The sequence below is a fragment of the Nicotiana attenuata genome, unplaced genomic scaffold (genome assembly GCF_001879085.1).
Source record: "Nicotiana attenuata strain UT unplaced genomic scaffold, NIATTr2, whole genome shotgun sequence".
Classification (NCBI taxonomy): Eukaryota; Viridiplantae; Streptophyta; class Magnoliopsida; order Solanales; family Solanaceae; genus Nicotiana; species Nicotiana attenuata.
Genome location: NW_017670253.1, coordinates 77,461 through 93,488, shown reverse-complemented (window position 1 = coordinate 93,488; position 16,028 = coordinate 77,461). Strand labels below are relative to the sequence as shown.

General features: G+C 38.4%; 2 protein-coding genes across 6 annotated transcripts in view; both read left to right on the top strand.

Annotated features, from left to right (window-relative positions):
* Nucleotides 1–1,562: 1,562 nt before the first annotated feature.
* Nucleotides 1,563–2,684, top strand: LOC109236716 (neurofilament heavy polypeptide-like). The gene is made up of 2 exons (XM_019402925.1): nt 1,563–2,349; nt 2,431–2,684. Exons 1-2 carry the CDS (start codon nt 1,563–1,565, stop codon nt 2,682–2,684), a joined length of 1,041 nt encoding a protein of 346 aa, XP_019258470.1.
* A 5,514-nt stretch (nt 2,685–8,198) lies between these two features.
* The window catches only part of LOC109236728, a 33,319-nt gene continuing 25,489 nt past the window's right edge, over nt 8,199–16,028 (top strand). For 2 of the 5 annotated variants that reach the window (XM_019402936.1, XM_019402935.1), the window contains exons 1-6: nt 8,200–8,500; nt 10,169–10,263; nt 12,915–13,144; nt 13,786–13,953; nt 14,957–15,317; nt 15,396–15,539. In XM_019402936.1, the coding sequence (XP_019258481.1) occupies nt 8,452–8,500; nt 10,169–10,263; nt 12,915–13,144; nt 13,786–13,953; nt 14,957–15,317; nt 15,396–15,539 (1,047 nt within the window). In that variant the 5' untranslated portion in view covers nt 8,200–8,451. Of the gene's footprint in view, nt 8,501–10,145; nt 10,264–12,914; nt 13,145–13,785; nt 13,954–14,328; nt 14,476–14,956; nt 15,318–15,395; nt 15,540–16,028 lie in introns of those variants that run through there. The other 3 variants (XM_019402937.1, XM_019402938.1, XM_019402939.1) reach the window with 3 other exon arrangements.

Here is a 16,028-nt window from a genome sequence, read left to right as displayed (position 1 = left end):
GGCTCTCAAAATTCCTCTTAGCCAACAACTTTGAAAGAGGAAAGGTGGACAACACTCTATTTCTAAGGAGCAGAGGGAAGAATATTCTGATTGTGCAAGTGTATGTGGATGACATTATCTTTGGGGCTACCAATGAAGCAATGTGCAAGGAATTTGATGAGATGATGGGAAATGAGTTTGAGATGAGTATGATGGGTGAATTAAACTTCTTTCTGAGGCTGTAAATCAAGCAAACACATACTGGAACCATGATATGTCAACAGAAATATATCAAAGAACTACTGAAGAAGTTCAACATAGATTCCTCTAAGACCATTGACACACCCATTGCAACTGCAACAAAGCTGGACCTTGATGAAGAAGAGAACTGATATAGTGTCTAGTGTGGGATTATGTGCAAGATTTCTGGCGAATCCCAAGGAATCCCACCTGAAGGCTGTCAAAAGGATACTAAGATATCTCAAGGGGACCCCTGACCTCTGTCTATGGTATCCTAGGGGGTATAACTTTGATCTAGTTGGTCATGTTGATGCAGACTATGCAGGTTTTCATGTTGACAGGAAAAGCACTTCAGGAACAACTCATTTTATAGGTTCTTGTCTGGTGTCTTGGGGAATCAAGGAGCAAAACTCAGTGGCCTTATCTGCAGCTGAGGCTGAATATGTGGCAGCAGCATCCTGTTGTGCTCAATTGCTATGGATAAGACAACAACTAAGGGACTATGGTATATTTGTTGATTGTATTCCCATTTTCTGTGATAACACTAGTGCCATAAATATTGCTAAAACCCATGCTAGCATAAGAGAACCAAGCACATTGATAGTAGACATCACTTTCTCAGAGACAATGTTGAAAAGGGGAATATCTCAATTAACTTTAGCAAAACTGAAGATCAAATTGCTGATATTTTTACTAAAGCTCCAAGTAGGGATCACTTTGAAAGAAATAGACTAGAACTAGGTCTAATCAACTCCTCCCACTAAGTTGAATCCCAGTGATTGGTTTGAAAAGGCATAATAAGATGTAGATAATTAAGTACAATGTGTTTGATTCAACATTGTGCTTGTATTAAGCTCACACACTTGCTTTGAAAATATGGCTGATAACTGTGCTGCATGATACTAATACGAAGTGCTGAAGTTTTATAGCAGAAACAATTAAGGAGTTGCTATGGAGTTGGTTCTTTGACTTAGGTACGTGCCATGCTGCCTTAAGTCACTAGGTTTTTTATATTCTAAAATTATTGCTATGCTCAGACTTTCAATTTTGTTGGCATCACTTCCAATCATCTTCCAGTCATAGAGTAAGGGGGAATCCTAGTGCAATTAAAGATCAATTACTCCTAAAATTCTAACATCAAAGTAACCGTTAAAGGAGTCCCGTTAGAACTCAAATTCGGTCACCTTCTCTTTTCCAGTCAAATTAGGAGTAACGCCTTTAAAAGGCTCTTATGATCAGCTTCTCCAACCTCACTGTTTGTCTCAACCCCTAAGAAAGAATCAAAAGCAATTATCAGGAAATAATTATCTCATTCTCTTCTTCAAATCTCTCATCTGATCATCATGCCTAAAGCCAGTCAAACACCCTCTAAAGCTAAATCATCAACCAAGGATGAAGCAAAAACCAAAATCTTGAAGCCTAAATCGAAGAAAAATGCCCAGTCGTCAAGAGAACCCACACCCACACCTGCTCCTTCTCCTTCGATATCCTCCACTATACCTACATCAGCATCCCTTATTCATACTATTCCCATTATTCCCACCTCCACTGTATGCTCTCCTCCAAAAACAACTACCTATTCACCTGAGCTTCCTGCAAAAAATAGCTTTAAGTCAACAAAGGTCAAAGCTACTCCAAGAAAATTTGTCAAGAAAGTGCCTGAGGCTGCTACGCAGGGTAACATTGTAGCCAAGGAATCTGTGATTCAGGGGGAATCAGTGTCAGTCACTACTGATCAGGTACCACATCTTACTTCCAAGTTAGGTATTTTGGTGTCTGCTATAGATGTTGCACCCCTAGATACTCTCCCACCAACGAGTGAGAATCCATCAGTGGAGAAATTCCCTGTAGAAAAAGGTGTAGGGGATTTGGGAAAGGAGATAGATCCAACAGCTGTGGAGCCTGTAGTTGAGGAGGAAGGACGTAAAGAACCGATGCAAAATAAGGCTTCTAATAGCCTTGATTTTAGTTGGACTGAGGATGAAGAAGATAATGAAGCTGAAAAAGAAGAAGAAGTTGTGAACAGCCATGAGGAACATGAGGCTCAAAACATAGCCAATGAAGAAGAAAAAAGTGAGAATGAGGGAGTATCTGGAGATGAGAAGGAGATTCATACAGAGGATAAGACAGGTGAACATGCTAATGATTCTGCAGAAGAAGAAAATCATAGCGAAGAATAGGAGGTTTCTGAAAGTGAGGGTGAGGATCAAGAAAAGGTAAGTGAAAGTGAAGGAGGTGATGACGAGAGTGAGGAAAAAAAGGGGAACGTGAGTGAGGAATCTGAAGGTTCCATGACAATTGGAAACACTGTCATAGCCCCTTCAGAAGAAATTAGTGAAGAGACAAGGGCTCAAAAACCTGGGTCTCTGTTAACTCCTTTCACTGGAGATGAAGAAGTTAGTAGTGATGAGGATGATATGTCACTATTTGAGGTAGGGAATAGGTCCAGGAAGACCACTGTGTAAGCTACAAAGTCAGCAGTCTCAACAAGGAAAGGAGTGGTTCCTCCTACCAGAACTACCCTCACAAAGAGTAAAAGAAAGGTTGTTGATGCACAAATCATGAAGGAGTCCAAAAGTGCAAAGAAGCCAAAAAAGAAGGTTTCAATTGTGGAACATCTTGTTGAGGTGGATGGAGAAGATGAATCTGACTCTGCCTTGCCAGCAAAGTCTGCTACACCAAAGAAAAAGGGAGCCAAAGTCACCAAACATGCTACCTCTTCTGCAAGGGTCAGTTGGGATAAGACAAGAAAGAGTGTGCCAGTTGCTGTTGATCGACTCATAGAGTTCAGGAATAGAAACGTGCTAAATGGGAAGATTCTTGCGAACACCGATGAGAATGGGATAGCTCAACTGGTTGAGAAACTTGAGCTACAGGGGTGGAAGCACATGTTTGTCAAAGCTTCCCCCCCCCCCCCAGTATGTGTTCCTGCTGTGGTGGAGTTCTATACAAATTTCACATTTGATGGGAAGGTAGTCAAGAGTAAGGTAGGGGGCTTTGACATGGAGTTTGATGCTGAGGAGCTGGGACTGCTTCTGAATATCCCTTCTTTGGGATTTGACAATTACTTGAAAAAGAAATGGCTAGCCATAGACAATGATGTTGACACTAGCATTGTGGTCACCAGAAAGTTCTCCCAAAAGTTTGAACTAGATGATCCCCAGAAAGTGTACAAGAGTGATATGACACCTTTTCACAAACTATTGTTTCATTTTGCCAACTCCTCCATTCTTCAGAGGTCTGAGAGAAGGCATGAAGCTACTCTACTAGACATGGATGTGATGGAACTGCTTGACACTGGTCAACTTATCAATCTTCCTAGCCTGATGATTCAGCACATGGCAAGAGCTGCAAATACTTCCAAACCAAAGCATGCTATGCCATATGGTTTTATGTTGATTGAGTTATTTGACAAGCTCAACATTGCCTTACATGAGCTTAAGTTTGGAAACCACAATGACATTTTGGATGTTGTTACCCTCAAGCAGTGTGGATATGAGGAGATCAAGGCTAGAGGACCCACATGATCTACAATTTTAACGGGGAGCAGCAGGGTTGCAGAACTCAGCAAGAGGTTGGAGTTGACTTTTGAAGAGAATGCCAAGCTTCGTGAAGACAATAATGAGCCGAGAAAGGAAACAAAGCAACTCAGGGAAGAGCTCAAAAGATATAGGGAGGCCCATGCTCAACAGATTGCTAGCCTTGTGAAAGTTTTGACCCCCTCTGCCTCTCACCCTTGAACCTGTTCCTTCCCAGTGTCCTTAGTTCTTTTGCTTTTCTAGTGATGCCTTATCTTTTGTTTCTTTTTCGTTTGAGTAGTTTGCAGTATGCTTAGTTTATCTTGTTCTAATGATGAAGACAAGGCCCTGGGCTTCTTTTGGCACTACTTAAATGTCTCCTATTGCTCTGCTTTACTACTTTGTACTCTATTGGATCATCAACCTAGTTTATTTGCCATTTTTTATGCTTATGTTGTCGCATGTTTGGATTTGAATCTTACATTATCTGTGCTTAAATGTCTAACATTTTTGTGTGTGTTTTCGATGATGCCAAAATGGGGAAGATAGGGTTGGAAGTTGCCGAGAACATACATGTCTGTCAATAGTGCTTGTTGTTATTATCTGGTTCTTTTGGAAGTTGCTGTGAACATACATGTCTGTCAATAGTGCTTGTTGTGATTATCTGGTTCTTTGAGGTGATTATCGAGTTTTGTTGTGGTTCTGCTGTGTAAAAAGTTTGTTATCATAAAAAAGGGGTAATTTGTTGAATATTGAAGTTTTGATGATTAACATAGTATGGCTAAATGTTCAAAGAACTAGGTCCTCAACGTAGTTGCTTAACTGTTCTGAAGAATCTGCTCCTCTGGAGAAAGAATCAACTCCTAATGAATGATACTTGTACGTTTGTACAAGACAATAACTATATCTCAAAGTTACCCAGGTCCGAGTTTGGCGGAGGGTGGCTACTGGCTACTATAAGTGATAAGGGTCGTTGCTCAAGAAGGTATGGATAATCAGTCAGAGACTAAAGTCCCAAAGCTTGTAGAATCATTGGAACAGTAGGAGTCCTATCAAAGAGGAAACTGACTATGAATAGGACTCCTAGAAAATCTCAACTAGCGTTTTAAACAGTATCGACTTTGGATTTCTGAATTATCCTTTTACACATCAACAACAGAGTCATAAAGAGTTTACTTATGTTGAGTACTTGTCTTGAATTCTTCCCGAGTTAGTCTAGTGAATGTCTTTTAGGAAATTGAGTTGTAATCAAGTGTCATAAACAACTAGTGAGTTGGAGTGAGTATTTTGTTTTACAAGTTAGAGTTACTTTTGAATCAAATAGGAGTAGTAGGAGTACTGGAGAGTATTTAATTACAGTCTTGTGATTGATACATTTTGGCTCATTGTTCTAGTGGAGTTGGAGTTGAAAATCCTACATGGTAGGTCGTGGTTTTTGCACCTTTTGAGCCGGGTGATTTTCCGTCCGCGATCAGTTCTTCTATCGGTAACGAACCTATCCGTCGAACTTAAACCTCTGCCGCGTTCTTCGGCCCATTCATAGGGATTAAAACCGCTCCTCGAAGACCATCGATCTATGTCGAAATCGTCTTTTGATTTCTCTTTATTCTTTTCCCAGAACCGACCCTTAATCGATGCCGGAAACTGGTTGTGAACATCCGCCCAAGTTGTCGCTTGGAACTCGAGCATGCTTTCTTTCAACTTCCGGGAAACATCGAAACTTCTCAGATTCAAACTTTTGTGAATGCTTCAGCCGCCCATTCATCCGGAACGACCGGTAGAAACATACTTTCCTTTTGGAACCAGGTTACAAACTCCCGCAGCAACTCGGACTCTCCTTGTGCAATCCTGAATATATTGGCCTTTCAGGCATGTACCTTTCTGGCCCCGGTGTGGGCCTTAACGAAAGAAACCGCGAGCATCTCGAAGGAATCTATGGAATGCTTGGGCAAAAGCGAATACCAGGTCAAGGCTCCCTTCGTGGGAGCCTCTCCAAATTTTTTCAACAAAACATACTCGATCTCGTGGGGGCCTAAATCGTCCCCCTTCACCGTTGTTGTATAGGTGGTGATATGCTCCTGAGGATCTTAAGTCCCATCATATTTCGGTACGTTCGGCATTTTAAACCGCTTCGGGATCAATTCTGATACGGCGTTTGGTATGTACGGCAATTGAGTGTACTTCTTTGAGTCTGGCCCCTTCAGCACTAGTGGTGCTCCTGGAATTTGGTCCACGCGGGCATTCACTTCCCTCATAAATCGTATGAGTTCGTTTTTGAAGGGATCACCCTCGTTGTTGTGACCAGATTCGCTACCCCCGGCCCCATGGAAGCCGACCTCGCCCCTCGGGGTATTGTTGTCGACCCTCTGCATTGTTTGATTTGCAGGAGCACCGGGAGGAACTGGACCTCGTCCATTCGCATTATTGGAAGCACCCGATAACGCGTGCTTTAGCTCTATCATAACATTATCTTGCCGTGTGAGATGGCCTAAAATGGCTTCTTGTTGCTCCTGCAGGACCCTTACCGCTTTGACGACGTGCTCCTCTTCAACATCATCAGGAGTCGCTTCTCGAACATGTCGCGGGTACCGCTTGCCGTGGACCGGCGTGGCCTCGTTCCCCTCACTGCGGGTATCACCCATTGAATCATCGTGCTGAGGCTGATTTCCTTGGGCCTCAAGGTTGTGTGTGTTGTTAACACCATTATTTACCATTTTCTATGATTTTTTATTAAGAACAAACAACCAAACACGTTAGTAAAGGAGGCAAGGACCAACTTAATTACACAACTGTCTAAGGCCCACAGTGGGCGCCTAACTGTTTATCCGTAAAACGGTATAGTTGAATTTATACGTGATTTATAGACAAATGAATTAATTTGATCCTAAGATAATAGATGAATTAGACAAAAACGTAACACTTAGCCTTGAAATGAAGATAAAATAGCAGAAATAGCAATTCTGGGAACAAGGCTTCCGGGGATAATAGCAACGATATCAGTAAACAAAAAGATAAAATTATATTAAGCTTTGAATAGAGTGTAGCATGTATTTACGAGAAAAGTTCTCCTCCTTACAATGATAATAGAACTTACCATATCAACTTTTCAATTATACCATTTTGTATAACAAAAAATTAGACTTTTTGAAACCGTCCCAATCATCTAGGTTTCTCTTCATTATCGATGCAGATGTTTATCTAAGAAATGTAAAATAGTACTACTATTTATTAGTACATGTATTCAAAATACATATTTTCTGTTAAAAGTAATTATGAATTATATTTAGTTTTAATAAATTAATAAGAGTTATTACAAATATATATTATAATCAAGAAGGGGAGCCTTAGCGTAACCGGTAAAGTTGTTGCTTTGTGACCAGGGGTCACGGGTTCGGGCCGTAGAAACATTGTCTTGCAGAAATGCAGGATAAGACTGCGTACAATAGACCCTTGTGGTCGGGCCTTTCTCCGGACCTTATGCATAGCGGGAGCTATGGGTGTCAATAGTTCGGTTCGGCCGGTTATTTTATAAAATTCGTACCATACCAACTTTTCGGTTATACCATTTTTTATAACAAAAAATTAGACCTTTTGAAACCGTCCCAATCATCTAGGTTTATCTTCGGTATCGATATGGTTCGGTTAATTTTTTGTAAAAAAACGTCATGCAAGAGTCACTAGTCGAAGTTAGAATGCGATAAATGTATTTCTCGAATGTAATTACAACAAGTTGAAGTCAAAAATTAAGCAAAAATAAGAGAAATATAAATCATACGAGTGGAGAGATACTAATCAAGTTGGGACTCAAGAAAAGAGCTTATTAGATTAGTATCCAACAAGAGAAATCTAAATTACACGAGAGAAAAGATATCCAATACCTTGTGACTTGCTACTGAAGATCGTTGGAATACATTGTGGCTTGCTAGCTACTCAAGATGTTGGAGCTCATTTAGTTTCGATATGAGTAATAGAATATGTTTGGAAGTTAGGACTTTGGATATTGATTATTTACTTCTGGCCATTTCCATAATCCGAAGACCCCCAAAAAAAAATTTAATACTTTGTTAGTTTTAAACTTAGTAGATAAAATATATTTTTCATATATAAATTTATTCGGTAGGGTTCGATATCTTTTCGATTTATTTTTATAAAATTAAAACCTACCCAGGTACGATTATAAGTTTATATAAAAAATTACAATTTTATTAAAACAACCCTAATAATTGGTTCGGTATTGTTCGGTTAACCCTAATAAAACAATTTTTTTATTGATGAATAAGAAAAATTGGTCAAATATAAAATCATTTTCAATATGTTATCCTCACAAATATATTTTTGTATAAAAATATAAAACAAGAAAAATATAAATACCAATAAACAAAAAAAAAGAAGGTATTTCTCGAATGTAATTACAACAATTTTCAGCCACCACTAAGAATTTGGATGCTAATTGCACTTCCTCAACTATAATCAATTTATTTTTATCAAGTAAATGATATTAATCCAATCCAATTCAAATGTACGAGGGTTAAATATTAGTAGTAACGGACAGAAGTGTGCAGCAACACTTCCCGGCTTCAGGAGACCGTTGCATCTTTTTCTCCGGTGACACGTAGTCCGGTCTTCTTCCGCGTGTGTATGTACAAAAGCATACATTCATCGAACGTGAACCCTAGGTGAACTTGTTGGCGGCTTCCAACAGAGTTCTCCAGCTATGGAGGTACAGAATCACAATGCTGCTGAGGGACCTCTTCCCATTGAAGGTATATAACTCAACCTTTCTAGAATTTTCCATCAGAAAATGAACTTATTTTATGATTGTTTCTTTTTTGATAACCAAAATATCGTGTGAGTTAGTTGCCCCAACCCCTGCTGAAACCTAACATAATACCTGTTACTTTTAGGAAGATAAAGGAATCTCAAATTTGTTTGGTTAAATAATATTCATGTTAATGAAAATAGATATGACAAGCAAAAAATGTGTCATATAGTTGATGATAAGTCGATTCATGTATATTTTTTCATGGCATATGTGGATACAATTTGAATCTTTCTTGTGATTGTTTTTCCGTGAATTATGATCCAGAAATCCCTTGTGAGTTAGCTGGCCCAATCCCAATTTCCCCATATGTTTGAAACTCGACAGAGTATGGGCCAGTCCCTCTATCCTGCTCCCACTTAAATGCTAGGCTTCTTATTAGCGGCAAGCTTTGAAACGTTGACGTGCGCCCAATCCGCACATCCCACTTTTCGTCCTCGTTCTTGTGGTTGCTGGGAATGATTCATCCCCTACGGAATAAGAAACTATTTTTAGGTTCCAGTTTATTAAAAAAGATTGAAATGGAATGAAGTGGGAGACCATATTAGGTTCCAGTTTCACTAGAATTTTAGCTCATATTTTTCGCCTATTCCTTTCTGAAATGAACAAGTTTTATCATAAAGGATGCTTTGTTTAGAAATAACAAAACAAGCTGTTTGAAGACTGTTTCTAACTTTCTCCTTTTGTCAGCTTGAATAATTATGATGTTCATGAAATGTTGTAATTCGTATGTGTGTGTGTGTTTGTATAATTTTTTGAGGAGATAATGCACAGCTGTTGGATTTTTCATGTATAATCTGTAGGTTTCTTTTACTATATGTTGATCCTTTCGCTTCGACTATTTTATCACCCTTTCTCCTTATCACCTTATCTTGTTGATGTTACTACGTGCTGTGTTTGCTTCTTTTACTTTTACCTTGAGCCGGGGGTCTATCGGAGAAAACCTCTCTACCTTCCCAAGGTAGGGGTAATGCCGTGAATGATGCTTTTGGTTGTTACCAGTTTTAGATGATCTTCCTTCTTCTATTTGGCTGATCCATTTTAATAGAAATATGGTTTTTTGGTTTCTACTCTAGGGAAGCACTCATTTGTTCATTGTCCAATATATGATATGATTAAGCTGGAATCTGAACCTCCATTCTAAGATATTTTCATGCCTTGATGCTCTAATGGATACATTAAATGTAACTTGTAAAAAAGAAAAAAAGATAGAAACACACTCACTGTAGATCGACAATTTTGTCATGTGCATACGCATCAAATGTGATATTCTCGGTGGCTTGTCTTTTCTTGCGTGGAGTAACAGTCATTGACTGCAACTGAGAACCAAAGAAGGCAAATGTTAAGGCTTTATTCACACGTTTGTTTCTCTTTTCTTTTCCTTTTAAGTTTGACATTAATGATATTCTCAGTTTCTCACCATTTTAATTTTTCATTTTCCATGGGTTTTCCTTTTATTGCAAACTTCAGGAAGCTTGACTAAGCTATGTATCCTTTCTCTAATTTTCTTATACCTAGCTTCATTTAGTCATGCAACATGTGCAATTTTTCTTTTTTCATGTTTTGGCATTGCTTGATTCTGAATACAGACTCATGGCTTCTTTTATTGAAGTTCATCATGAAAGACTTAACGAGATGATTTCTGGAGGGTCAGAAGACCTTGATTCTTGGACCTCACTGATATCAGAGATTGAGAAAACCTACCATGTAAGTGGAAATTTGCTTGGCTTCGTATGGGTCAAATTCATTATCATGTTTGATGAGGGATACAACTTTATATTGTCTTTTTTCTAAATCATGTCATATTAAACTTTACCATAGTGCATCTTCTAGTTTGTATAAGAACGACAATAATAAGTCCAATAAGCAAAATATCATGTTTTCTTGTGCTTGGATGTGTCCGCTGAAATGATCAATGGTAGGTTTGGCAATTTTATGGTCATGGATTTTGGATGATTGTACAAGAGAAATTAAGCACAACATGCCTAGACTAGATGTGGTACTTATGATGAGCATTTGCCCGACACCTGTGATATATTGATAGATGTGGAACCCAAGGATCAGAGGCAAGTTGAAGTATATTAAACTCCAACTCTCAATAGAACCAAAAGCGCAAAAGGTTAAATGATGCATGCCAGAACAATTGTTGGAATAGAATAGGAGTAAAAGGCGACAAGACATTATGGAACAGTATACCAGTGCCTATATGGTGGATTTATGGGAGGAAAAAGATCACCGACTCTTTGAAAGCAAAAGGAAATAATTGTACCTTAAAGCATAGATATTTAGCTCTATTAGCTTTTTGGTTAAAAAACGAGAATGTACAGGAAGCTTGTACAAGATGATTAATTTCTCCAGTTACAATAAAAAATGATTAATTCCTTAGTTCTTTTCAAAGTAGCTAGTGCACTAAGATGCATTTTGCTGGGATTGTACTATTCATCCATAGTGCTCTCTGGGCGCAATTATTTAATAAAAGTTTCATTACATTTTCCAAAAAAGAGAGAGAGAAAGAAATCAAAACCCCAAACAAAAAGGCAAATTGGAGTATATGAAACTTCAATCGTCAATTGAATCAAAAGCCCAAAAGGTAAAGATGGAGTAGAAGGATATCGAACCTAATTACTTAGAAGTTGATCACAAACCAAGGTATACAAGCTTCGGCCCGATGATAATTCAAGTAACTAACCTAATCTATCAAGGTGGACGAATGCTACAAACATCTAATCTTAGGTAGCAGAGTAGACTTCTTCAATAGAACTTGGGAGAAGCCTTTCTCAAAGTAACATTGCATAAAAGTATGAATAATTTGATAGATGGCTATGAAAACTTACGGGCTTAGTAAAAGGAACAAAAACTCTCTAAACAACACAATAAATTGTGTACAACACCACTCCTGCGCTAAGCTACACTACAAGATGACATTCTCCAATTCTAGTGCGATTGTTCTGGCTGCTGCCTTCTTGTTGTGCAGTCGTTCTCTCACACTCTGCTCCATATGTTTTAGTGAAATAGACAAAACTTTGTATAGAAAAGTCCAAATGACAAAATGTTTAAATTGTTAGAATTTGGAAAGACTTTAAGCGCTATAAGTTTCCTTCATGAGTCATGTCCAAGTTCTCCATTGATCGAGAGTCGTGCATCTTTAAAACTGGGTCATCATTCACTCGGTAGAATATCTGAATATGTTGCTCTTAACTTCTCTTGCTTTTGTGAGGAAATAGACCTTGGGCCTAACTCAACCCTAAAAGCTAGTTCATGAAGGATGGATTGTCCGTGACCATATAAGGAGACTACAACCCATTTTCTCAACCAATGTGGGACTTAACACCTCTCGGATTCAGGACTGGAGAACTAGAGCGTGGATAACATAAAATGGTGGCCCAACATTGAGAAACACGATAACAGGGATCGATGGATTTGACTCTGATACCATGTGAAGAAATGGACCTTTAGCCTAACTAAACTCCAAAAGTTGGCTCATGACTGGAGGACTACCCAAGACCATATAAGGAGATCACAACTAATTTCCTCAACCAATGTGGGACTTAACAACTTTGATCCGCATTACTCATCACCATTCTACTATTTTAGCATCACAAGTTACTCAACTACATTCATAGCTGCCCTTGCATGCATCACCCCTCTTATTTAGAGGGATTCATCATCGAATCTGAACCTGCATCAAAGGAAGGGTAATTAGCTAACCCCCAACAAGCATTCTGGGTTACTCAGCTGGCAGGAAAGAATGAAGTAGTGTCCATGGACCCTCTATTGGTCCATCTCCACTTAACACACTTTTTTTTTTGGGGTTAGGACTCATTTGTTATACACCCAAAAGTAATCAAAGTATAAAGTAACAGAGTCACCATGTAAGCACGTAAAGCTTTGTTTATCATCATTAAGTAACCAAACCAGAAAACTGAAGCTGGATCATATTTACTTTATAGAATATGTTGCTCTTCACTTCTAATATCTAACTTCTCTTGCCTTGATCTCCATTACTCATTGCCATTCGACTCTCTTTGCATCATAAGCTTCTTGGTTGCACTCTTGGCCCCAATGCATCATATGTAGCACTTACCTGCTTGCAAGAGCTGCTCTCTTGTAACCATTTCTGCTTCTATATTAGGAGCAGGTGTATTCAATAGTCAAACTATTTTACTGTTCCGGATTGGCAAAAAGCTTGGGTAGAAGCTAAGTCTTTTAGGGTGAAATCGTCTGACCAATGCATCTAGATCTGTCGATGATATAAGAAACCTTGCATGCAATTTTAAATGATTCTTCTCATTCTTCTATTTTGCCCTGTGCGCTTTGACTCAATGGAAATACAAGTGATTCTGTTCCTAATACTGCAGGATGATAGAAATACGATTTGCTTGGCTTTTGACTCCTTTTTGTCTAAGTTTCCACTGTGCCACTGGAATTGGAAAAAATATGCTTATCACGAGGCACGACTATGCGATGCTGAAAAAGCTGTTGAAATCTTTGAGCGTGCTGTGGAATCAACACCATTTTCTGTTGGTCTGTGGGTTGACTATTGTACCTTTGCCGTGAGTTCTTTCGAGGATCCATCTGATATTCGTAGGTAAATCCTTCGAATTTGTACTTCCATAAGTTTCTTTAAAAAGATGCCAGACATACCTGCCACGTTAGTCATTAACTATAATGATGAAAATGTTAACAGGACAAAGATACAGTGGAAATCACTACTGAATTAGCTAAAGGAGAGCATCACTGCTTCACATTCATTTAAATCAGCTGTCTCAATCCCAAACTAATTGGGCCCACTATATGAGTAATCTGTATCCATTTTAGAGTGTTCTTCCTAGTTAACTGTTCTTATACCAGCCATCGAGCTGCCGTAGCTGGTTTCCTTTATCTGAATCTGGAACCATCTGTGCTTTGCACATAGACAGAAGTAGCATCCCTGCATAATGTAGCTCTTGTAAATGCTGAACTGCAGTAGCATGGAGGATTGGTTGAATCACAGCTTTTGATACAGAATATAGTTAGACCTAGTTTTTTTGTTTTTACCTGTTCATATTCCACCTTTTGTTTTCATATAAAGTGAAAGCCTCCCTGTGAAAGGTTGCAACAATATATTTACACTTTTGAAATTCATTAAAAACATCTGAAAATTCAATTCTAAGCTATGTGAACATGTTCAGTGAGATCATAAATAGTAATTCCTATAATCTGTATATTCTCTTAAAACTTTTATGACAGGTTGTTTACCAAAGGAATCTCCCTTGTTGGGAAGGACTACTTCTGTCATTTCTTATGGGACAAGTACATGTCCTTTGAGTTCTCGCAGGAGCAGTGGGGTTTCCTTGCTCTAGTTTATGTACAGGCTCTACGCTTCCCCACAAAGAAGTTGCATAAGTACTATGAGAAGTACGTCTTACTTTACTTTCTCCATTCTACCATTGAGGGTTCGTCTTGGTTTCAATTTCTATTTTGAATCAATTTTTATTCTTTCTGGTTATTTAACCCAGCACTACTGCTCTTAAATTTTCAGAGAACAATGTTTGATCAAAATAGTATTGGATGCATATTCTGCTGAAATAAAATAAATATAAAGTGTTTGATAAAAAATTAGATAAAACGTCAGATTCATGACCTCATATTTAGTGGCACAAGAGTACCTAAAATTACTGGTAAGTCATGTTCGAATGCTGAAAACTGATCTCATATATATACTAGACTGCCCTTGATGTTCTGATTGTGACACTATACTTCATACTTTTATTGCTGAGAGCCTAAGGTTCTTCACTATCTATGTTCAGAAAGTAGGTCATATTACTTGATTATATTAAACTTCCGACGACGAAGACTCTTGTCCTGCTGGCTACGGTAGAATTTCAGGTGCTAAATGGATTGGATTACTCCCAAAAGAGGTATCTGTATGACTAAAAGGTATATGCTCTGTGCTGATAAAGTGTGTGCGCTAACAAAGTTATTTGGATATGTGACGGGGCAATTTTTGTACCCAGATTGGCCATATCAGCTAATTCTTATCCAACCAGTGACACTAAGTAGGCGTTTTGAAATGTTTCTGTTATTTTCTGATTCATTTCTTTTTAGACACCCCTGTAGGACAGTAAAAGATTTACATGGCTCCTATTATTAATAAAAAATTATTTTCTGAAAAATGGATAAACAGTTGTTATGTCTACCAAAAAGCCAAAACTGTGCCTTAACATCATTGAGCTGGTTCATGGTAAGGCAAGGGCGAAGATTTTAATATAATGGAGTAATTCAATGCGATGGGTCTTTCAGCACCTGTCACTTCTTGCCACATTCTGTTGGATTATATCTTATCTGCTTCAGATTCAAAGCATTTCAATTGTGAATGCTAAAAAAGTTCATATGCTGATATACCTTATTAATTATCCAGCTTTAAGAAGTTTGTAACCAATTTAGAAGAGGGGATTCTACATCTCAGTGATGACAGCCGTGAAGTACAACTAAAAGAGCTATCAGATGCAACAGTTGTGTTATCGAGTGGAGAAATTGCTCAAGTTGTTAGGGATATCCAGGATCCTAGTGATGATTCAGTCAGGTTGAAAGCACTGTATAAGTACAAATATGGTGGAAATCAGCTATACCAAAAAGCATGTCAACTAGAGAACAAAATTAGAAGTTTTGAATCAAACATCCAGAGGCGATATTTCCAGGCAACTCCTCTTGACAACAATGAGCTGAAGAACTGGCATGATTATCTCGACTTCATTGAAAAGCAAGATGATTTTGATTGGGTATGCTTTAGTGTTCTCTGAAGATGTCAGGGATTCCTGCTTGATTTTGCTCCAAAATAGTAAACTATTCTGCTACAGGCCCTAAAACTTTATGAGAGGTGCTTGATATCCTGTGCCAACTACCCTGAGTTCTGGATGCGTTATGTGGATTTCATGGAGACTAAGGGCGGACGAGAGCTAGCAATGTTTGCTTTAGAACGAGCAACGAAAGTTTTCTCGAAGGTAAACTTCAAGATACTTCCTGTACAGGCACTGAATGACAACCACTTTACTCTTCACTTGAATGTTGAATCACTTTTCTTTATTTGATTGGTCTGTCTTATGGCTGTAGCAGGATTTGGTCAAGTGAATGTGAAAGTTAATCAGTTATAATCCTGAATGATTTTTGTTTTTCATTCTCTAGCCAACCTCAGATTTGTGCTTTAGATCACTTGGATTTATCTGCAAATATGCTCACTAGTCACTGTTATACTGCATAAGAGCACTTTATCCCCCAAAAAAAATAAATTGCATAAGTGCAGTATCTAGCCAGTTCTTGTGAGGAAATGGTTACTGGCCTGTATGCATTCTGGAAACCAATTTTTCCCAGTTAAATAATCAATAATGAAAAGGTTTCATAAAAGAAAAAAAAATAAAGTGAAAAGTATGAAAATTTGGAAGGCTGAGTAGTACAGTGCGTGTTTCAATGTGAGGGCACCAGGAAGCACATTA

Excerpts from the sequence above, each read along its gene's own strand:
- LOC109236716 (XM_019402925.1), top strand. The coding sequence starts at position 1,563 with ATGCCTAAAGCCAGTCAAACACCCTCTAAAGCTAAATCATCAACCAAG. Across the intron at positions 2,350-2,430 it reads TCATACAGAGGATAAGACAG|AAAAGGTAAGTGAAAGTGAA; the intron begins GTGAACATGCTA and ends GTGAGGATCAAG.